Source organism: Zeus faber (genome assembly GCF_960531495.2).
Source record: "Zeus faber genome assembly, chromosome: 2".
NCBI classification, from domain to species: Eukaryota; Metazoa; Chordata; class Actinopteri; order Zeiformes; family Zeidae; genus Zeus; species Zeus faber.
Window position 1 is genome coordinate 51,654,540 of NC_137189.1, and position 23,996 is coordinate 51,678,535.

At 45.5% G+C, this 23,996-nt stretch overlaps 1 protein-coding gene across 2 annotated transcripts in view; it reads right to left on the reverse strand.

The window, feature by feature from the left end:
• Positions 1-9,426: 9,426 nt before the first annotated feature.
• LOC307227254 (pleckstrin homology domain-containing family G member 3-like) overlaps positions 9,427-23,996 on the reverse strand; it is a 49,678-nt gene continuing 35,108 nt past the window's right edge. Inside the window, exons 8-20 of one of the 2 annotated variants that reach the window (XM_079996521.1) lie at positions 19,386-19,536; positions 19,161-19,292; positions 18,237-18,419; positions 16,691-16,783; positions 16,098-16,184; positions 15,961-15,994; positions 14,346-14,447; positions 13,995-14,027; positions 13,779-13,798; positions 13,377-13,640; positions 12,854-12,901; positions 11,124-12,651; positions 9,427-10,718 (exon numbers count right to left, since the gene is read on the reverse strand). In XM_079996521.1, the coding sequence (XP_079852647.1) occupies positions 9,883-10,718; positions 11,124-12,651; positions 12,854-12,901; positions 13,377-13,640; positions 13,779-13,798; positions 13,995-14,027; positions 14,346-14,447; positions 15,961-15,994; positions 16,098-16,184; positions 16,691-16,783; positions 18,237-18,419; positions 19,161-19,292; positions 19,386-19,536 (3,511 nt within the window). In that variant the 3' untranslated portion in view covers positions 9,427-9,882. The remainder of the gene's footprint in view (positions 10,719-11,123; positions 12,652-12,853; positions 12,902-13,376; positions 13,641-13,778; positions 13,799-13,994; positions 14,028-14,345; positions 14,448-15,960; positions 15,995-16,097; positions 16,185-16,690; positions 16,784-18,236; positions 18,420-19,160; positions 19,293-19,385; positions 19,537-23,996) is intronic. The other variant, XM_079996522.1, reaches the window with a different exon arrangement.

Consider the following 23,996-nt stretch of genomic DNA (forward strand, 5'->3'; position numbering starts at 1 on the left):
CTTTAATAACTCAAACGCTTCGGAGACGCTGGAAGGTGTATTCCCGACTCTCACAGGAGCTAGGCTAGCTGATCCCACCTGCAGCCATGCACTAAGCTAACACAGTTAGCATGCAGAGCTGGAGTATCCCTTTAAGTTTCAACAAAGCTATGAAAATGATATTGTAAGTAGTCGCTTGCACTATAAACAGTAATATGTGGATTGTGTATCGATAATGTCTGTGTGCTTTGATAATCCATCATGGCGTCGTGAGTAGAATGTAGATCACGTTGTTGAGGAAATGTCGTCATCGTCCGGATCGGTCCGTCCGCGTTGTTCTGTTCTCCTTCTCCTCGCTGACACAGGAAACAGGAAGTAGCACGGCTCATGAGACAGGAAGTAGCGCGGTCTCACGATGTGGGAACCGCAGTGGAACCAGATCGGGTTCAAGGTGCTCGATCCCCGTCAACCAACCGAGAGGACGGTGTGCTGGAAGCGCCGTTCGGGAAGGTTCCGGTTCCGGTCCGTCTGGAGGATCCGGGCTGCGCTAACACATGCTTGGTGGCTACTCGCTGTTGTCTTGAAATGTCGGTATCGCTGAGCCTCTGAAGGCCACGCTGACCATCCCCGCTTGTTCCTGCAGGGACGTGATGTTGCTGCTACACTTCCCGTCATCACCTTCCTGAAACACCTTTTTCCTGCATTTTGAAATAACCTTTTGCGTTACAGCGGCGGTTACAACTTTTCATGATGAATATTTAAGGATGCAACGCATTATGAAATAACAGCAGAGCTGCTGTGTTGATGTGTTTACTTTCTGTCTGAACCTTCCAGTGAAAAAACATCCGTAAAGTAAAGTGACGGTAAAAGTTGACTTTGGTGAGTTATTACATCATGGGTTGAATTCTGACACCTGCAGTACATAACTAGAGCTGCAACCATCAGTCCATTCATTAATTAGTTGCCATCTACTTCATTAATCACCAATTATTTTGATAAACGATTCATCGTTTTGACTTATTTTTAAGGTGAAAGTGTCCAAATTGTCTGAGTCCAGTTTGTTAAATGTTTTGCTTCCTTCAAGATCTTCAGGTTGTGAACAAAACAAGACGTTTGATGATGTCATCGTGGGATTTGACGTAACCAGTGCATTATGTAATAGGTTATCACAAAATGCAGCGAACATTATGTTAATTATGTTATGTTATTACATGACGTGACTTATTACATGCCGTGACTTATTACATGACGTGACTTATTACAGGATGTGACTTAACACATAATGTGACTTATTACATGACGTGACTTATTACAGGATGTGACTTAACACATAATGTGACTTATTACATGATGTGACTTATTACATGACGTGATTTAACACATGATGTGACTTATTACAAAATGTGACTTATTACCTGACGTGACTTATTACATGATGTGACTTAACACATAATGTGACTTATCACATGACGTGACTTATTACAAAATGTGACATATTACCTGACGTGACTTATTACCCGACGCGACATTACATGATGTGACTTAACACATAATGTGACTTATTACATGACGTGACTTATTACCCGACGCGACTAATTACATGATGTGACTTAACACATAACGTGACTTATTACATGATGTGACTTAACACATAATGTGACTTATTACATGACGTGACTTATTACAAAATATGACTTATTACATGACGTGACTTATCACATGATGTGACTTATTGCCTGACGTGACTTATTACAAAATGTGACTTATTACCTGACGTGACTTATTACATGACGCGACTTATTACATGACGCGACATATTATCTGACGTGACTTATTACATGACGTGACTTATTACCTGACGTGACTTATTACAAGACCTGACTTGACACATAATGTGACTTATTACATGACGTGACTTATTACCCGACGCGACATTACATGATGTGACTTAACACATAATGTGACTTATTACATGATGTGACTTATTACATGATGTGACTTATTACAAAATGTGACTTATTACCTGACGTGACTTATTACATGACGAGACTTATTACATGATGTGACTTATTACATGACGTGACTTATTACATGATGTGACTTATTACCCGACGCGACATTACATGATGTGACTTAACACATAATGTGACTTATTACATGACGTGACTTATTACCCGACGCGACTAATTACATGTGACTTAACACATAATGTGACTTATTACAAAATGTGACTTATTACCTGACGTGACTTATTACATGACGTGACTTATTACATGATGTGACTTAACACATGATGTGACTTAATACATGACTTGACTTATTTCATGATGTGACTTAACACAATGTGACTTATTACATGACGTGACTTATTACAAAATATGACTTATTGCCTGACGTGACTTATTACATGACGTGACTTATCACATGACGTGACTTATTACATGATGTGACTTAACACATGATGTGACTTATTACATGACGTGACTTATTACATGACGTGACTTATTACATGATGTGACTTAACACATGATGTGACTTATTACATGACGTGACTTATTACATGACGTGACTTATTACATGATGTGACTTATTACCCGACGTGACTAATTACATGACGTGACCTATTACATGACGTGACTTATTACATGACGTGACTTATTACATGATGTGACTTAACACATGATGTGACTTATTACATGACGTGACTTATTACAAAATGTGACTTATTACCTGACGTGACTTATTACATGACGTGACTTATGACATGATGTGACTTAACACATGATGTGACTTATTACATGACGTGACTTATTACATGATGTGACTTATTACCCGACGTGACTAATTACATGACGTGACCTATTACATGACGTGACTTATTACATGACGTGACTTATTACATGATGTGACTTAACACATGATGTGACTTATTACATGACGTGACTTATTACAAAATGTGACTTATTTCCTGACGTGACTTATTACATGACGTGACTTATGACATGATGTGACTTAACACATGATGTGACTTATTACATGACGTGACTTATTACATGACGTGACTTATTACATGATGTGACTTAACACATGACGTGACTTATTACATGACGTGACTTATTACCCCGACGCGACATTACATGATGTGACTTAACACATACTGTGACTTATTACATGACGTGACTTATTACATGATGTCACTTATTACAAAATGTGACTTATTACAAAATGTGACTTATTAGCTGACGTGACTTATTACATGACGTGACTTATTACATGATGTGACTTATTACACTACGTGACTTATTACATGATGTAACTTATGACATGACGTGACTTATTACATGACGTGACTTATTACATGACGTGACTTATTACATGATGTGACTTATTACCCGACGCGACTTATTACATGATGTGACTTATTACATGACGTGACTTATTACATGATGTGACTTATTACATGACGTGACTTATTACATGATGTGACTTAACACATGATGTGACTTATTACATGACGTGACTTGTTACATGACGTGACTTATTACATGACGTGACCTATTACAAAATGTGACTTATTACCTGACGTGACTTATTACATGACGTGACTTATTACATGACGTGACTTATTACCTGACGTGACTTATTACATGATGTGACTTAACACATGATGTGACTTATTACATGACGTGACTTATTACATGACGTGACTAATTACATGATGTGACTTAACACATGATGTGACTTAACACATGACGTGACTTATTACATGACGTGACTTATTACCCGACGCGACATTACATGATGTGACTTAACACATAATGTGACTTATTGCATGACGTGACTTATTACATGATGTGACTTAACACAGATGTGACTTATTACATGACGTGACTTATTACATGATGTGACTTATTACAAAATGTGACTTATTACATGACGTGACTTATTACATGATGTGACTTATTACATGATGTGACTTATTACACGACGTGACTTATTACATGATGTGACTTATTACCGACGCGACTAATTACATGATGTAACCTATGACATGACGTGACTTATGACATGAAGTGACTTATTACATGATGTGACTTATTACCCGACGCGACTAATTACATGATGTGACTTAACACATAATGTGACTTATTACATGACGTGACTTATTACATGATGTGACTTATTACATGACGTGACTTATTACAAAATATGACTTATTACCTGACGTGACTTATTACATGACGTGACTTATTACATGATGTGACTTAACACATGATGTGACTTATTACATGACGTGACTTATTAAATGATGTGACTTATTACATGACGTGACTCATTACCCGACGCGACTTATTACATGATGTGACCTAACACATAATGTGACTTATTACATGACGTGACTTATTACATGATGTGACTTATTACATGATGTGACTTAACACATGACGTGACTTATTACATGACGTGACTTATTACATGATGTGACTTATGACATGACGTGACTTATTACATGACGTGACTTATTACATGACGTGACTTATTACAAAATGTGACTTATTACCTGACGTGACTTATAACATGACGTGACTTATTACATAACGTGACTTATTACCTGACGTGACTTATTACCTGACGTGACTTATTACAAAATGTGACTTATTACCTGACGTGACTTATTACATGACGTGACTTGTTACATGACGTGACTTATTACATGATGTGACTTATTACATGATGTGACTTATGACATGACGTGACTTATTACATGACGTGACTTATTACCCGACGCAACTAATTACATGATGTGACTTATTACAAAATGTGACTTATTACCTGACGTGACTTATTACATGACGTGACTTATTACATGATGTGACTTATTACATGATGTGACTTATGACATGACGTGACTTATGACATGACGTGACTTATTACATGATGTGACTTATTACCCGACGCGACTTATTACATGATGTGACTTAACACATGTGACTTATTACATGATGTGACTTAACACATAATGTGACTTATTACATGACGTGACTTATTACATGATGTGACTTAACACATGATGTGACTTATTACATGATGTGACTTATTACAAAATGTGACTTATTACCTGACGTGACTTATTACATGACGTGACTTATTACATGATGTGACTTATTACATGACGTGACTTGTTACATGACGTGACTTATTACATGATGTGACTTATGACATGACGTGACTTATTACAAAATGTGACTTATTACCCGACGCGGCTAATTACATGATGTGACTTAACACATACTGTGACTTATTACATGATGTGACTTATTACAAAATGTGACTTATTACAAAATGTGACTTATTACAAAATGTGACTTATTACCTGACGTGACTTATTACCTGACGTGACTTATTACATGACGTGACTTATTACATGATGTGACTTATTACATGATGTGACTTATTACAAAATGTGACTTATTACCTGACGTGACTTATTACCTGACGTGACTTATTACATGACGTGACTTATTACATGACGTGACTTATTACATGACGTGATTTATTACATGATGTGACTTAACACATGATGTGACTTATTACATGACGTGACTTATTACATGATGTGACTTATTACATGACGTGACTTATTACATGACGTGATTTATTACATGATGTGACTTAACACATGATGTGACTTATTACATGATGTGACTTAACACATGATGTGACTTATTACATGATGTGACTTATTACAAAATGTGACTTATTACCTGACGTGACTTATTACCTGACGTGACTTATTACATGACGTGACTTATTACATGACGTGACTTATTACATGACGTGATTTATTACATGATGTGACTTAACACATGATGTGACTTATTACATGATGTGACTTAACACATGATGTGACTTATTACATGACGTGACTTATTACATGACGTGACTTATTACATGACGTGACTTATTACATGATGTGACTTATTACATGGCGTGACTTATTACATGACGTGACTTATTACATGGCGTGACTTATTACATGACGTGACTTATTACATGATGTGACTTATTACATGATGTGACTTATGACATGACGTGACTTATGACATGACGTGACTTATTACATGATGTGACTTATTACCCGACGCGACTTATTACATGATGTGACTTAACACATGTGACTTATTACATGATGTGACTTAACACATAATGTGACTTATTACATGACGTGACTTATTACATGATGTGACTTAACACATGATGTGACTTATTACATGATGTGACTTATTACAAAATGTGACTTATTACCTGACGTGACTTATTACATGACGTGACTTATTACATGATGTGACTTATTACATGACGTGACTTGTTACATGACGTGACTTATTACATGATGTGACTTATGACATGACGTGACTTATTACAAAATGTGACTTATTACCCGACGCGGCTAATTACATGATGTGACTTAACACATACTGTGACTTATTACATGATGTGACTTATTACAAAATGTGACTTATTACAAAATGTGACTTATTACAAAATGTGACTTATTACCTGACGTGACTTATTACCTGACGTGACTTATTACATGACGTGACTTATTACATGATGTGACTTATTACATGATGTGACTTATTACAAAATGTGACTTATTACCTGACGTGACTTATTACCTGACGTGACTTATTACATGACGTGACTTATTACATGACGTGACTTATTACATGACGTGATTTATTACATGATGTGACTTAACACATGATGTGACTTATTACATGACGTGACTTATTACATGATGTGACTTATTACATGACGTGACTTATTACATGACGTGATTTATTACATGATGTGACTTAACACATGATGTGACTTATTACATGATGTGACTTAACACATGATGTGACTTATTACATGATGTGACTTATTACAAAATGTGACTTATTACCTGACGTGACTTATTACCTGACGTGACTTATTACATGACGTGACTTATTACATGACGTGACTTATTACATGACGTGATTTATTACATGATGTGACTTAACACATGATGTGACTTATTACATGATGTGACTTAACACATGATGTGACTTATTACATGACGTGACTTATTACATGACGTGACTTATTACATGACGTGACTTATTACATGATGTGACTTATTACATGGCGTGACTTATTACATGACGTGACTTATTACATGGCGTGACTTATTACATGACGGGACTTATTACATGATGTGACTTAACACATGAAGTGACTTATTACATGACGTGATAACACACATTACACACAGTGTGTGTTATGTGTGTGTGTGTGGTAGCGTGTGTGTGTGTGTGGTAGCGTGTGTGTGGTAGAGTGTGTGTGTGTGTGTGGTAGCGTGTGTGTGTGGTAGCGTGTGTGTGTGTGGTAGCGTGTGTGTGGTAGAGTGTGTGTGTGTGTGTGGTAGCGTGTGTGTGGTAGCGTGTGTGTGTGGTAGCGTGTGTGTGGTAGCGTGTGTGTGTGTGTGGTAGCGTGTGTGTGGTAGCGTGTGTGTGTGTGTGGTAGCGTGTGTGTGTGGTAGCGTGTGTGTGTGGTAGCGTGTGTGTGTGTGTGTGTGTGTGTGTGGTTGTGTGTGTGTGGTAGCGTGTGTGGTAGCGTGTGTGTGGTAGCGTGTGTGTGTGTGGTAGCGTGTGTGTGTGTGTGTGTGTGTGGTAGCGTGTGTGTGTGTGTGTGTGGTAGCGTTTGTGTGTGGTAGCGTGTGTGTGTGTGGTAGCGTGTGTGTGTGTGTGTGTGTGTGGTAGCGTGTGTGTGTGGTAGTGTGTGTGTGTGTGTGTGGTAGCGTGTGTGCGTGTGTGTGGTAGCGTGTGTGTGGTAGCGTGTGTGTGTGTGTGTGTGTGTGTGGTAGCGTGTGTGTGTGTGTGTGTGTGTGTGTGTGGTAGCGTGTGTGTGTGGTAGTGTGTGTGTGTGTGTGTGGTAGCGTGTCTGTGTGTGTGTGTGTGGTAGCGTGTGTGTATTAGTGTGTATGTGTGTGTGTGTGTGGTAGCGTGTGTGTATGTGTGTGTGGTAGCGTGTGGTGATGGTAACAATGGACAAAGAAGTGATTTGAAAAGTATTGAGTCAAAGTGCAAGTTTATCATGACGCTGGCGGGTGGAGCCTCCTTCACCAATGTGCACCTTCTATCTCAACACTTGGAGCGGGTGGATGTGGTTCGATCCCCTTTCGATTCCAAATCTTATTTATTGAATTTCAGCGACGGTGCCATGATGTGTGGAGTCGTTCTGCCATTGAGAATGTTTGGACATCCAGCTCACTGCATGCAACACCCAACCCCACCCGCGGAGGGAACCTCACTCAATGTGACTGCACCCTGCTGTGGATGTTGATCTCCATCATTTCTTTGTAATAAACCGTTCAGTACGTTTCTGCCGTCGTCAAAACCGTTATTATCACGAGTTTCACACAAACCCAGAAGCACCACCAGCTGCTCACGCTCCAGGAAGCACCACCAGCTGCTCACGCTCCAGGAAGCACCACCAGCTGCTCACGCTCCAGGACTCCACGATAACAGTTGCCCAGTTGCCCCTCTGGTTGCCTCGTCAACCAGGACAATCTCAACTCCACCACAAACAGCGACCAGAAGACGGCCGGGTTCTCCGTCCGAGCTTCTCATCTCGCTCCTCGTCTACAGGTGGTGCTGGGGTGGAGGCTGGGTGAGGGTGCTACTCCCCTCAAAACAAAATGCTTCTGAACAAGTTGAGGAGAGTGACGCCGTGTGACGTCGTCGGCGTCTGACGTCTCTTAACGCTTAATCCAGGTGACGACACTTTAGAACCTTTGACGTCATCGTTCTCCTTTCACCACGACGCTCGTCATGCAGCCAATGTGTCGCCATTTTGAAGTATAATAATCAAAGAAACACTGATCATGGATCCTGTACGTATCGGTTCTCCACCACTTTGACGTCACCGACGACGCCTTTTAAATCATTTTAAATCATTTTAAATCATTTGAAATCATTTTAAATCCGTGTTTGTTTGACACGATGCTCCAAGCAGCCGTGCTGTGTTGATGGAAACTCGGAAAATGAACTAATTTCAGAAGTGACGATGCGTTCACTAGAACTTGGAAATAAATCAATAAAGAATAATTTCACCCTTTAGGATTTATTTGACATCAATGATTTGATGACATGTTATGTTTTATCTATTCAAAAGTTCTTTGTGTGTTTTTATGTTTATAAGTTAAATGTTCTCAGATTTAGAAACTTTAATAAAATCAAACATTTTCAAATATATTTGAAAATGTTTCACTTTAACAAAATATGGGTCAAAACATCAGTAACTGCTGAGTCGGACTTTCCACAACCAGGATCGCCACGGGACCCAAAAAGCTGGCGTGGGTGGGGCTGTAGCACAGTAACGCACACACACAGTGAGCAGCTGTTGGTTTTAATGTGGACGAACGTTCTGTGCAACACAAACAACATAAATAACTTTGTTATAGAAAGACTTTTATATTTACATTCTTAATAAATACAGTGGGTCAGCAGGAGGTGGGTGTTAGGGCGTGGTCGTGCTGTAAAGTGGTCACATGACGGCTGCAGCGCTCTGCTTTAGTGCCTCCGAGCAGGACACCGGCGGCCGAGTGGTTTGTTCTGATGAATGTCTAAAATAAAAAACGTTTCTAAAGTAACGCGACGACAACACGCAAAGTTCTTTAACGTCGGATGGAGACGCCTCCACCCAAATCACACGGAACCAAAGTTCTTCTACAGAAAATAAAATATGTTTCTTGAAGCTGGTACAATCACCAGGAAGAGAAATGACGTCAACTCATTTGACAGAACGGATTCAACAAAATGGCGGCGGAGGCGAAACTTCCAAGCCACGCCCCCTGGGCCCAGTCCTCACAGTTCACCTCAAGTTCTGGAACTTCGCTCTCAGGTTCCTCACGTTGCTCTGCCGGCCGCCGTCGGCCTTCTGCCCGGAGGTGGAGCTGGCTTCCTGGGCTTCGGGCTCCCCGGTCCCGGCGCGCTCCCTCTGCTTGTACTCGTCAGACTCCTGATAGGCCCGGCAGCGGTCGATGACGGCCATGATGGAGATCTTCTCTCTGCTGGTCGGCGAGCGGATCTGGACGAAGCTCTCGTCCTCCTCTTCCTCCTCGTCCTCCCCGGCCAGTTCTGCCGGCTCCGCCTCCGGTTCCGGAAGCTTCTCTACGACGACGATTTTGCGGCTCTGGTCGCCGGGCAGAGGAGCCGTCGCTGAGATGTAGTAGCTTTGCCGGTCTGGAAGTCCCTGCAGCTGGTGGAGGCGGAGCCTGCTCAGCCGGCTCAGCCTGTGGTCCAGAGATCTGGTTCTGTGGAGCCGGGCCGGGTTCCCCTCCGGGCCGGAGCCCCTGTCCGGGTCGAGCCCGGGCGACTGGGCCTCAGAAGAGCCCGGGGGCGGCAGGGTGGAGGAGCAGCTGGAGCGTCTCTTGGGCCCGTCGTCCGGCCGGCCCCGCCCGGCCGGAGCGGCCCCGCCCCGCCCGCTCTCCGAGGAGACCCACTTGGAGCAAAGCCCGCGCACGTCCGGCCACGCAAAGTCCTCAGCGGAGGGAGGACTGAGGGGGCTCCTGGACGGGGCGCGGGTCGGGGACAGAACACGGGGGCTGCCCACAGAACCGGAGGTGCGGACCGGGCTCAGAGGCCCCGACGGCTCCACGGGGCCCGGCTGAGTGGACGAGGTCAGCGGAAGAGTCAAGGTGGGTTTACCTGCAAAACAGGAAATAAGAAAATGTAAAGTGTGGAATCAAAAGAAAACGCTCTGCAGCCATATTGTTTTGGGTTAGAATGATATGACATAAATATGATATGTATGATATATGATATAAATATGATGTATGATATAAATATGATATTTATGATATAAATATGATATGATATATTATATAAATATATGCATGATATGATATAAATATATATATATATATATATATATATATATATATATATATATATATATATATATATATATATAAATAAATAACTTGGTGGTTACGTGAGGAGTATCTGTATAAATATTTTATATATATATATATGTGTATATATATATATATATATATAGCAACGTGGAAGCTGGTTCCACCGTTGAGCAGACAGAGGTGAGCGTGGTGGTACCTGTGCTCTCCTTCTCCTCTGGCACGCAGGCCAGGTCTCCCTTCTCAAACAGAGCGTCCCGGCTGCTCTGCCGGACCGTCGCTCCGCTGCTTTTGAGGCGCTGGCTGTACCGACGGGCCAGATGGAGGACTTTGCTCCGGGAGCCGTCCGGATCGTCCGGATCGTCGGCGGCGGGATTCCCTTCTGCCTGGGCTCTGAGTCGGACCGCCCTGGGAGCTCGCGCCCCCTGGAGGGACGCCTCGCCGCCCCAGAGCTTCAACGTCTCCTTCAAACTCCCCACACGGCTCGCCCCCCACGCCGGGGGCTTGGCCGCAGACGGATTCGATGTCTCCTCCGAGATGTCATTGAGGTCGGCAGCACCGCCCTCTCGGTCGGGGTTCTCAGCGGGCATGGGAGCGAGGGGGGCCGCTCTGGGGCGTCGCTGGTCCCGGACGGGTTTCGGGCAACCCCCGCCTTCGACGGGAGCTCCGCCCAGGTTCTGCTCCATCGCTTGCCAAATCTTGATCATTTCGGATGAAGATCTGAACTCCTCGTCCTCAACAGGCCTCTCCTGCGGTCGATGGGTCAGGGCCTTCAAGTTGGCGCGGTCCAGGCCTCCTCCCACGTCGACCGCCGAGTCAGCCCTCTTTCGATTGGTAATCACATGACCCAGAGTCTCTCCGGCGGAATGCGGTTCTGTCACGGATGCGTCCGGAGCAGAGGAACATGCAGGAAAGGCTGTTTCCTCCGCAGACTCCGGCTGGGGGACGCCGTCAAAGTGGCTGACGGAGCTCCGGACCAGCCCGGCGGGGATGTAGGTCAGACTCTCCCTGCGGCGGAGGCTGAAGGTGGCGTCCTGGCTCTCTGCCATCTCATAGTAACTCTTGATCTTTCCAATCAGCAGCTGGTCCTGCCTGGAGAGGGTGGAGTCTCTCCTCCGCCTGCTGCCTCTGTCGCTGTCGAACACACCGTCTTCCCGAGGTGACAGCGCGCTCTGACCAGTCGTCCCAAACTTCTCCCCGGATTCAGAAAAGGAGCCGTTCAGCCCGAGCGGCCGCTCCTTGGAATCGGCGACAAGGCCGCGGCCGCTTCCCGTCCGGCTGTGGAGCCGCGGTGACGGACAGCCCAGGGAGCGGGCGTCGTCCGACACCAGGCTTCCTCGCCGTGCAGGGTGGATGAAATGCTGCGCGATGGTGTCGGTTTGGTCAAGGACGGACGGAGGAAGGATGCTGCTGGTCTGGTGCTCCTTCCCCGCCGCCGCCTCCTTCTCCTCCTCCTCCTCCTCTTCAGAAGAATCCTCGCTGCTCAGGGCCTTTGAATCAGAATCCGGAGTTGCCGCCAACGGCTCCTCCGGCGGCTCCTCCGGTGGCTCCTCTGGCGGCTCCTCCGGTTCCTCTGGTTCCTCCGGGGCCGCTGTGGGCGGTGGCTCTTGTGGCCCACGGGCCTGCGTGGGGGTCCCGGGGGCTGGAACTGCCGGAGGTTCCGGTTCGGGGGTCTCTTTGGCCTTAGGCTCCGGTGTCTGGTCCTGATGTGGGTCCCCAACAGGAAACTGTGAAGGGAAGTCACAGCACCAAGTCAGGGCTGAGCAGCACCATGTAGTGAGTCTTAAAGGGACAGTCCCCTCTTTACGGGACACAGACTCTTCTCCCCTTGAAACGAGAAGCTCAACTCCACGTCAGCACAGAGGGCGGCTGACGGAGCGTCCCATTAAACTCAAACACAGACGCATGTTAACCTGCTGAGGTACTGACCTGCAGGTTGTCAGCCTCCTCCTCGGCTACACCACGGCCCTCCTCATCCTTCAGGTACAACACACAACACAAAGTGTTAAAGGTTTTTCAAACGCGGTGAAAGGAGTGGAGGGTTAGCAGACACAGCTCCAACACATTAGTTTGGTTGAGACTGAATGAGATGATGTGATGCACAGAAGCATTATTTACAAGCTCAGGTTCCTCTGGCTTCCATCTTATCTGACTTCACGGTCACATTTAACGATCTTATTCCTAAAAGAAAAGGTGTTTGTAGGAGGAAGTGAGCGGTACTCCACACAACACTTTCATTCCACATGAAGGATGTCGTCCGAGCCTCAGACACGCAGAGAAGCTCGGAGTTAGATGCCAGAGCCACCTCACGCATCCACATGTCACGTCCTCCTCATAACACCAGGTGTCGCCGGTTAGCTCTGCCGCGAGGTTATCCCTGACTGTAGAATGTTACGAGGCGGCGGTCGGAGGTTGGAGCCAGCGGGCGGTGCGGTGGAGGTCCGGGCCTCACCGCGGGGTCTCCCATGGACAGCAGAGCCCGGGCCCTGGAGTGCCAGCAGGAAATGGCCGCCAGCATGGAGCTGGCGAAGTCCGCCACCTGGTCGTCCTCCAGCACCATGTCGTCCGGGTCCTGTCCCGGGAGCCCCAGTGCATGCTGGGAGTGAGGCAGCTCGCCCGGATCCTCCTCCTCTTCCTCCTCTTCCCACTTCCCCGGGGTGCTGCTGCTGGAGGCGGCCTGCAGGGGGCGCGCTTCCCCCGGCACGCCGCCTGCGTGCTGCGGCAGAGCAGAACCTCACTTCCTGTATTTCTGACGCAGCGCCACCTTTAATGGATCTCTCACCGTTTTATATTCATAACCGTTTTATGAAACCGAGACCGGAGAACGGGTTCACATGCCTCCACAGAGTCTTACCTGGAGGACGGGCGTGGCACCTGCAAACCAGACACCAGACACAGATCAGTTTGGAGACAGGATGTTTTACTGGATCACACCGACGCTAAAGCTGCCGGGTGTGACCCCACTCAATGATCAGAGATGACTATTTGGTTGCCGCGGTAACCCCTTGTAGTTAGAGTCACGGGGACATTTTCTATGTTTTGAGAAGGTGGAGAAAGGGCCGTTCCTCACCTTTGCTGCTCTTGAGGGTTTGCTTTGTTGGTTCTGCAGGAGGAAGAAGAGGAAGCCTCATTTCACAGCAATGAAGGAAAGTGTTGTTCTGAGGAAGCTCTGGAAGCAGCGCAGGCAGCGACCGCCTCTCAGCAGCTTCACAGCAGCTAGAGCATCCCAGCATCTCAGTGACGCCACAAGGAACCCCGCTTTCTAACATTTAAGGATTTGAGGCCCAATATTTGTCAAATGTAATTTGGGGAGCTGCAACAACCTTCTCACTGAAGATATTGAGTGGTAAAGTGAAGTATTCATCAGAACCATGACTCGGTACAAACACAGCTCACCTGATGTCAGGTAGGTGGTGCTCACCTGACTGGCGACGCCCCTGACGCCCCTCCCTGGGGAAGTCCTCGGCCTGGCAGGACACCGCTTTCTTCATCCGGTCCGGACTCTGACGGTACTTGGAAGGATCTGGAAGATGAATACTGACCGTTGGGCAACCTCGCGTCACTCCGCCAACATGCTAAAGCTAAGGCTAGCTAGCGGCACTATCTGGTGGTGCTACATTGAAACTACAATGAAGGATGAGAAGCCAGCGTCCCATTCAGCGTCACAGTGAACGTTGCTGTAACATTCATAACAGAAACTGATGGAGGGGAACATTTATTATGGAGAATAGTTTACTACTTCTTTAACTAGACGTACTAGTTATAAACTAAACATACGTGTTATAAACTAAACGTATAATCTATTACTCTAGTTTATAACTAGTGCGTCTTTTTTATAACTTGTAGGTTTGGATTATAACTAGACGTACTGGCTAAAGACTAGTCATACTAGTAATTAAACTAGTCATACTAGCAATTAAACTAGTAATACTAGTAATTAAACTAGTCATACTAGTAATTCAACTAGTCACACTAGTTATTCAACTAGTCATACTAGTAATTAAGCTAGTCATTCTAGTAATTCAACTAGACGTACTGGCTATAGACGAGTCATACTAGAAATTAAACTAGTCATACTAGCAATTAAACTAGTAATATTAGTAATACTAGTAATTCAACTAGTCATACTAGTAATTCAACTAGTCATACTAGAAATTCAACTAGTCATACTAGTAATTAAACTAGTCATACTAGTAATTCAACTAGTCACACTAGTTATTCAACTAGTCATACTAGTAATTAAACTAGTCATTCTAGTAATTCAACTTGTCATACTAGTAATTCAACTAGTCATACTAGTAATTCAACTAGACGTACTGGCTATAGACGAGTCATACTACAAATTAAACTAGTCATACTAGTAATTCAACTAGACATACTGGCTATAGACGAGTCTTACTAGTAATTAAACTAGTCATACTAGTAATTAAAGTAGTCATACTATAAATTAAAGTAGTCATACTAGAAATTAAACTAGTCATACTAGTAAATAAACTAGTCATACTATTAATTCAACTAGTCATACTAGTAATTCAACTAGTCATACTAGTAATTCAACTAGTCATACTCGTAATTCAACTAGACGTACTGGCTATAGACGAGTCTTACTAGTAATTAAACTAGTCATACTAGTAATTAAACTAGTCATACTAGTAATTAAACTAGTCATACTAGTCATACTACTAATTAAACTAGTCATACTAGTCATACTAGTAATTAAACTAGTCATACTAGTAATTAAACTTGACGTACTGGCTAAAGACGAGTCATACTAGTAATTAAACTAGTCATACTAGTAATTCAACTAGTCACACTAGTCATACTAGCAATTCAACTAGTCGTACTAGTAATTCAACTAGACGCACTGGCTATAGACGAGTCATACGAGCTGTTAACTCCTTGTTAGCAGCAGCTCCTCCTCAGAGACCAGGTAAGCTCTGCTCACCTGGTCTCTTCAATTCACCTTCAGTTCAGGAAGTTCAACTCTGACACAAAGACGCTTTGTTTGAATAAAGACCAAGATGACAGATACTCACATATGGAGTCCATTTTCAAGATGGCTTCCTTTGCCTGAAATAGACAGAAGTATATTTAAATATGAGTAGTAGTAGTATTAGTAGTAGTGGTAGTAGTAGTGTTCTTATGAGCATTAGTCATATTATCCTTGGTTGACCTTCTGGGGGATGATGGCCTTGTGGTTTTCCAGAATGATCCGTTTGATGTGGTGAGCCCAGAGCTTCTTCTCCTCCACCGTTCTGGCCTGAGAGGAACACAAAGAGTTCATCTGGACCAGGGCCAGGACCAGGACCTGGACTAGGACCTGGACCAGGACCAGGACCTGGACCAGGACCAGCCAGAGGCAGGTTGAGGCAGGTTTCTTCTTCTGCTTCTTGTCTGAGGAGCAGAAGAAGAACCCACCCTGCGCTTCCAGATGTTCACCTCCATACCACAGGTGTGCAGTTCCTTTTTAAAGCAGCAGAGCGGCCCCCAGCTGAAGGCCACCGTCAGCGCAGATCACTGGCGGTGGCCCCCAGCTGAAGGCCACCGTCAGCGCAGATCACTGCTCAGGGGACGTTGATTTGACATCTTTGATAGAATGAAAATTAAAGCCAGAAACGCTAAAAGCTGCTTCGTCTTCGAGTCCTTTTGTTTAACTTTCCAGCTGCAGTGGTTCAACACATGAACCGTCATCTCATTGTTTTGTCCTCCATGATGAGCTCGGGCGGAGTCAGACCCCATGTCCATGGAGGTGTTGTGTATACTCACCTGGACGGTGTGCGGCTGTTTGGGTTGCTTGTAGTGTGTGACGCTGAAACACAGCGAGTCCTTAGCGCTCTCGATCAGCATGAGGGTGGAGCACTGAAACACATTTATTATTATTATTATTATTATTATTATTATTAATAATAATATTATTATTATTATCACCATTAACATTATTACATTTACATTTACATTTAGTCATTGATCAGACGCTTTTATCCAAAGCGACTTACAATTGTTCAAAGACCGACGGACACAGCCATCAGGAGCAATGAGGGGTTAAGTGTCTTGCTCAAGGACACTACAGCATGCTAGCAGGAGGAGCCTGGGATCCAACCAGCAACCTTTAGATGACTAGACCACCAGCTCTACCTCCTGAGCTACCATCCCCATTACATACATTATTAATGTAAACTCTTATTAATAACGTTATAAACATTATTATTATTATTAGTAGTGGTAGTAGTAGTAGTAGTATTGTTACAGCAAAGTACTTGAACTCGTCAGTCTCCTACACGGTCCCTGTGATCACGCTGATGAAGCAGAGCTCAGCTTCCTTCTCTCCAACCTCAATGACTCCATCAGTCCAACGGGAAAATGATTTTCATTGACAAAAGCAAACACGGCACAAAGTGCACGAGTCCAAGCAGCGTCAGGAGGAAGCTGAGTCCAAGCAGCGTGAAGAGGAAGCTGAGTCCAAGCAGCGTCAGGAGGAAGCTGAGTCCAAGCAGCGTCAGGAGGAAACTGAGTCCAAGCAGCGTCAGGAGGAAGCTGAGTCCAAGCAGCGTCAGGAGGAAGCTGAGTCCAAGCAGCGTCAGGAGGAAGCTGAGTCCAAGCAGCGTCAAGAGGAAGCTGAGTCCAAGCAGCGTGAAGAGGAAGCTGAGTCCAAGCAGCGTCAAGAGGAAGCTGAGTCCAAGCAGCGTCAAGAGGAAGCTGAGTCCAAGCAGCGTCAGGAGGAAGCTGAGTCCAAGCAGCGTCAGGAGGAAGCTGAGTCCAAGCAGCGTCAAGAGGAAGCTGAGTCCAAGCAGCGTCAGGAGGAAGCTGAGTCCAAGCAGCGTCAGGAGGAAGCTGAGTCCAAGCAGCGTCAAGAGGAAGCTGAGTCCAAGCAGTTGTCCCGTCGCCACATTTTACTGGATGACGCCATTTGTCATCAACTTCATTGTGTTTTTCTCGTTGATCAAGCTCATAATGGTGAAATATTACATAATCAAACCATTGTTACGCATCTTTAGACTTGAATGTATTTGTTGAGAATCGTGCGTTGACCTTCTCACTGTGAACTTCCTGTTCCCCTCTGAGCTGCAGCAGAGTATCCCCATCCTGCTCAGTAGAGTAGGATGTGATGTCATCATGGTGATGCAGACTCACCTCATTCACATTCTATTTACGTTCATGGCGTTAACATGAAACGTGGGCGTGGAATCCCTCCATTTGACAAAAGCTTTGGTATCTTCTCAAGCCGTGATTGAGAATTCTGTAATAACCGGAACAGCCCCGTCCCCCGGGCCCCGGGACCCGGAACCCGGGGGACGGCATCGCGGCGTCTCACCAAGATGTGCGCCTTGTAGACGTAGTGCTCGCCGCGGCGCTTGGTGATGAGCAGCATGTGGTCGAACAGGAAGAGCGTGCGCTCGGTCCTGGCGCGAGGAACCTTGAAGGTTCCCTCCAGCACCAGCTCCCCGTAGGTGGTCAGGTCAGGACCCTTCCAGTGCAGCAGCAGCGACTGCACCTCCTGCACAGTACACAGCACATGGAGGAAGTCAGCAGCTGTTAAGGAGAGAGTAGTAGTGGAATAAAGGCAGAGTAGTCGTGGTAGAGATAGAGTATTGGAAGAGTAGTAGAATAAAGGTAGAGTAGGGGTAGAGTAGTAGTAGAGGTATAATTAAGGTAGAGTAGTAGTAGAGTAGAGGTTGAATAAAGTTCAAGTAGTAGTAGTATAAGTATAATAAAGGTAGAGTAGTCCTAGAATAAAGGTAGAGTAGTAGTAGATTAGAGGTAGAGTAGTTGTACAGTAAAAGTAGATTAGCAGTAGAGGTGGAGTAGTAGCAGTAGAGGTAAAATAGAGGTGGAGTAGAGGTAGACTAGTAGTAGTAGTAGAATAAAGGTAGAGTAGTAGTAGAGTAGATGTAGTAGACTGGAGGAAGAGTAGTTGTAGAGTAGAGGTAGAGTACTAGTAGAGTAGAGGGAGAGTAGTAGTAGAGTAGAGGTAGTGTAGTGGTAGAGTAGAGGTAGTGTAGTGGTAGAGTAGAGGTAGTGTAGTGGTAGTGTAGTGGTAGAGTAGAGGTAGTGTAGTGGTAGAGTAGAGGTAGTGTAGTGGTAGAGTAGAGGTAGTGTAGTGGTAGAGTAGTTGTAGAGTAGAGGTAGAGTACTAGTAGAGTAGAGGGAGAGTAGTAGTAGAGTAGAGGTAGAGTAGTAGTAGAGTAGAGGTAGTGTAGTGGTAGAGTAGAGGCAGAGCAGAGGTAGAGTAGAGGACCTGCAGTCGGACAGCGTGCTCGTGCCTCCTCTTCATGTCGTTGATGTACCACGCCACGTCCGTCATGGTGTAGATTGCTTCCTCCACCACGTCGTAGCCCGGCTCCTCTGGGTCAAAGTGCTTCGCTATCTCCTGCATCACATGACATCATCACCATGACATCATCAGGTGAACAAGCGGACCAACAACACAGCTTTTAATACATTTCATTCTTCGGCGTCTGACCTGCAGCAGCAGATGGTACTTGAGGATCCTCTGCACCGGTTTCAGGAGGTAGGAGCCCAGAGGGAGGCAGCGCTGCAGACACTCCTGACGATCCCTGAAGAACTTGGCCAGAGATTTGTTCCTCATGCACTCGGTCAGAGCAGCGACAGAGCTGCACAGAGGAGGCAGAGACACTTTGAGGCAGTAGGAGACACTTAAAGGCAGTAGGAGACACTAGAGACAGTCGGAGTCACTTAGAGGCAGTAGGAGACACTTAAAGGCAGTAGGAGACACTAGAGACAGTCGGAGTCACTTAGAGGCAGTAGGAGACACTAGAGACACTTAGAGGCAGTAGGAGACACTTAAAGGCAGTAGGAGACACTAGAGACAGTCGGAGTCACTTAGAGGCAGTAGGAGACACTTAAAGGCAGTAGGAGACACTAGAGACAGTCGGAGTCACTTAGAGGCAGTAGGAGACACTAGAGACACTTAGAGGCAGTAGGAGACACTTAAAGGCAGTAGGAGACACTAGAGACAGTCGGAGTCACTTAGAGGCAGTAGGAGACACTTAAAGGCAGTAGGAGACACTAGAGACAGTCGGAGTCACTTAGAGGCAGTAGGAGACACTTAAAGGCAGTAGGAGACACTAGAGACAGTCGGAGTCACTTAGAGGCAGTAGGAGACACTAGAGACACTTAGAGGCAGTAGGAGACATTTAGACGCAGTAGGAGACACTAGAGACACTTAGAGGCAGTAGGAGACACTTAGAGGCAGTAGGAGTCACTACAGACACTTAGAGGCAGTAGGAGACACTTGGAGGCAGTAGGAGACACTAGAGACACATAGAGGCAGTAGGAGACACTAGAGACACTTAGAGGCAGTAGGAGTCACTACAGACACTTAGAGGCAGTAGGAGACACTTAGAGGTAGTAGGAGACACTAGGGACAGTCGGAGTCACTTAGAGGCAGTAGGAGACATTTAGAGGCAGTAGGAGACACTAGAGACACTTAGAGGCAGTAGGAGACACTTAGAGGCAGTAGGAGTCACTACAGACACTTAGAGGCAGTAGGAGACACTTAGAGGCAGTAGGAGACACAAGAGACACAGAGGCAGTAGGAGACACTAGAGACACTTAGAGGCAGTAGGAGTCAATACAGACACTTAGAGGCAGTAGGAAACACTTAGAGGCAGTAGGAGACACTTAGAGGCAGTAGGAGTCACTACAGACACCTAAAGGCAGTAGGAGACACTTAGAGGCAGTAGGAGACACTAGAGACACTTAGAGGCAGTAGGAGACACTAGAGACACATAGAGGCAGTAGGAGACACTAGAGACACTTAGAGGCAGTAGGAGACACTAGAGACACTTAGAGGCAGTAGGAGACACTACAGACACTTAGAGGCAGTAGGAGTCACTTAGAGGCAGTAGGAGTCACTACAGACACTTAGAGGCAGTGGGAGACATTTAGAGGCAGAAGGAGACACTAGACACTTAGAGGCAGTAGGAGTCACTTAGAGGCAGTAGGAGACACTTAGAGGCAGTAGGAGTCACTACAGACACTTAGAGGCAGTAGGAGACACTTAGAGGCAGTAGGAGACACTAGAGACACATAGAGGCAGTAGGACACACTAGAGACACATAGAGGCAGTAGGACACACTAGAGACACTTAGAGGCAGTAGGAGTCACTACAGACACTTAGAGGCAGTAGGAGACACTAGAGACACATAGAGCCAGTAGGAGACACTAGAGACACTTAGAGGCAGTAGGAGACACTTAGAGGCAGTAGGATACACTAGAGACACTTAGAGGCAGTAGGAGACACTTTGAGGCAGTAGGAGACACTACAGACACTTAGAGGCAGTAGGAGACACTAGAGACACTTATAGGCAGTAGGAGACACTTAGAGGCTATAGCAGTCACTTAGAGGCAGTAGGAGGCACTTATAGGCAGTGGGAGACATTTAGAGGCAGAAGGAGACACTAGAGACACTTAGAGGCAGTAGGAGACACTTAGAGGCAGTAGGAGACACTAGAGACACATAGAGGCAGTAGGAGACACTAGAGACACTTAGAGGCAGTAGGAGTCACTACAGACACTTAGAGGCAGTAGGAAACACTAGAGACACATAGAGGCAGTAGGAGACACTAGAGACACTTAGAGGCAGTAGGAGACACTTAGAGGCAGTAGGATACACTAGAGACACTTAGAGGCAGTAGGAGACACTTTGAGGCAGTAGGAGACACTACAGACACTTAGAGGCAGTAGGAGACACTAGAGACACTTATAGGCAGTAGGAGACACTTAGAGGCTATAGCAGTCACTTAGAGGCAGTAGGAGGCACTTATAGGCAGTGGGAGACACTTAGAGGCGGTATGAGTCACTACAGACACTTAGAGGTAGTAGGAGACACTTAGAGGCAGTAGGAGACACTAGAGACACTTAGAGGCAGTAGGAGTCACTAGAGACACTTATAGGCAGTAGGAGACACTTAGAGGCAGTAGGAGTCACTACAGACACTTAGAGGCAGTAGGAGACACTTAGAGGCAGTAGGAGACACTAGAGACACTTAGAGGCAGTAGGAGACACTAGAGACATTTAGAGGCAGTAGGAGTCACTAGAGACACTTAGAGGCAGTAGGAGACACTTAGAGGCAGTAGGAGTCACTACAGACACTTAGAGGCAGTAGGAGACACTTAGAGGCAGTAGGAGACACTAGAGACACATAGAGGCAGTAGGATACACTAGAGACACTTAGAGGCAGTAGGAGACACTTTGAGGCAGTAGGAGACACTACAGACACTTAGAGGCAGTAGGAGACACTTAGAGGCAGTAGGAGACACTAGAGACACTTATAGGCAGTAGGAGACACTTAGAGGCTATAGCAGTCACTTAGAGGCAGTAGGAGGCACTTAGAGGCAGTAGGAGACACTTATAGGCAGTGGGAGACACTAGAGACACTTAGAGGCAGTAGGAGTCACTTAGAGGCAGTAGGAGACACTTAGAGGCAGTAGGAGACACTAGAGACACATAGAGGCAGTAGGAGACACTTTGAGGCAGTAGGAGACACTTTGAGGCAGTAGGAGACACTAGAGACACTTAGAGGCAGTAGGAAACACTTAGAGGCAGTCGGAGACACTAGAGACACTTAGAGGCAGTAGGAAACACTTAGAGGCAGTCGGAGACACTAGAGACACTTAGAGGCAGTAGGAGACACTAGATACACTTAGAGGCAATAGGAGACACTTAGAGGCAGTAGGAGACACTAGTGACACTTAGAAGCAGTAGGAGACACTAGATACACTTAGAGGCAATAGGAGACACATAGAGGCAGTAGGAGACACTAGTGACACTTAAGAGGCAGTAGGAGACACTAGAGACACTTAGAGGCAGTAGGAGACACTAGAGACACTTAGAGGCAGTCGGAGACACTAGTGACACATAGAGGCAGTAGGAGACACTTTGAGGCAGTAGGAGACACTAGAGACACTTAGAGGCAGTAGGAGACACTAGGAGACACTTAGAGGCAGTAGGAGACACTAGAGACAGTAGGAGACACTTTGAGGCAGTAGGAGACACTTAGAGGCAGTAGGAGACACTAGAGACACTTAGAGGCAGTAGGAGTCACTACAGACACTTAGAGGCAGTAGGAGACACTAGAGACAGTAGGAGTCACTTAGAGGCAGTAGGAGACACTTATAGGCAGTAGGAGACACTACAGACACTTAGAGGCAGTCGGAGACACTACAGACACTTAGAGGCAGTAGGAGACACTTAGAGGCAGTAGGAGACACTACAGACACTTAGAGGCAGTAGGAGACACTACAGACACTTAGAGGCAGTAGGAGACACTTAGAGGCAGTAGGAGACACTAGAGACACTTAGAGGTAGTAGGAGACACACAAGAGGCAGTAGGAGACACTTAGAGGCAGTAGGAGACACTTAGAGGCAGTAGGAGACACTACAGACACTTAGAGGCAGTAGGAGACACTTAGAGGCAGTAGGAGACACTAGAGACACTTAGAGGCAGTAGGAGACACTTAGAGGCAGTAGGAGACACTAGAGACACTTAGAGGTAGTAGGAGACACACAAGAGGCAGTAGGAAATACTTAGAGGCAGTAGGAGACACTAGAGACACTTAGAAGCAGTAGGAGACACTAGAGACACTTAGAGGCAATAGGAGACACTTAGAGGCAGTAGGAGACACTAGTGACACTTAAGAGGCAGTAGGAGACACTAGAGACACTTAGAGGCAGTAGGAGACACTAGAGACACTTAGAGGCAGTCGGAGACACTAGTGACACTTAGAGGCAGTAGGAGACACTTTGAGGCAGTAGGAGACACTAGAGACACTTAGAGGCAGTAGGAGACACTAGGAGACACTTAGAGGCAGTAGGAGACACTAGAGACAGTAGGAGACACTTTGAGGCAGTAGGAGACACTTAGAGGCAGTAGGAGACACTAGAGACACTTAGAGGCAGTAGGAGTCACTACAGACACTTAGAGGCAGTAGGAGACACTAGAGACAGTAGGAGTCACTTAGAGGCAGTAGGAGACACTTATAGGCAGTAGGAGACACTACAGACACTTAGAGGCAGTCGGAGACACTACAGACACTTAGAGGCAGTAGGA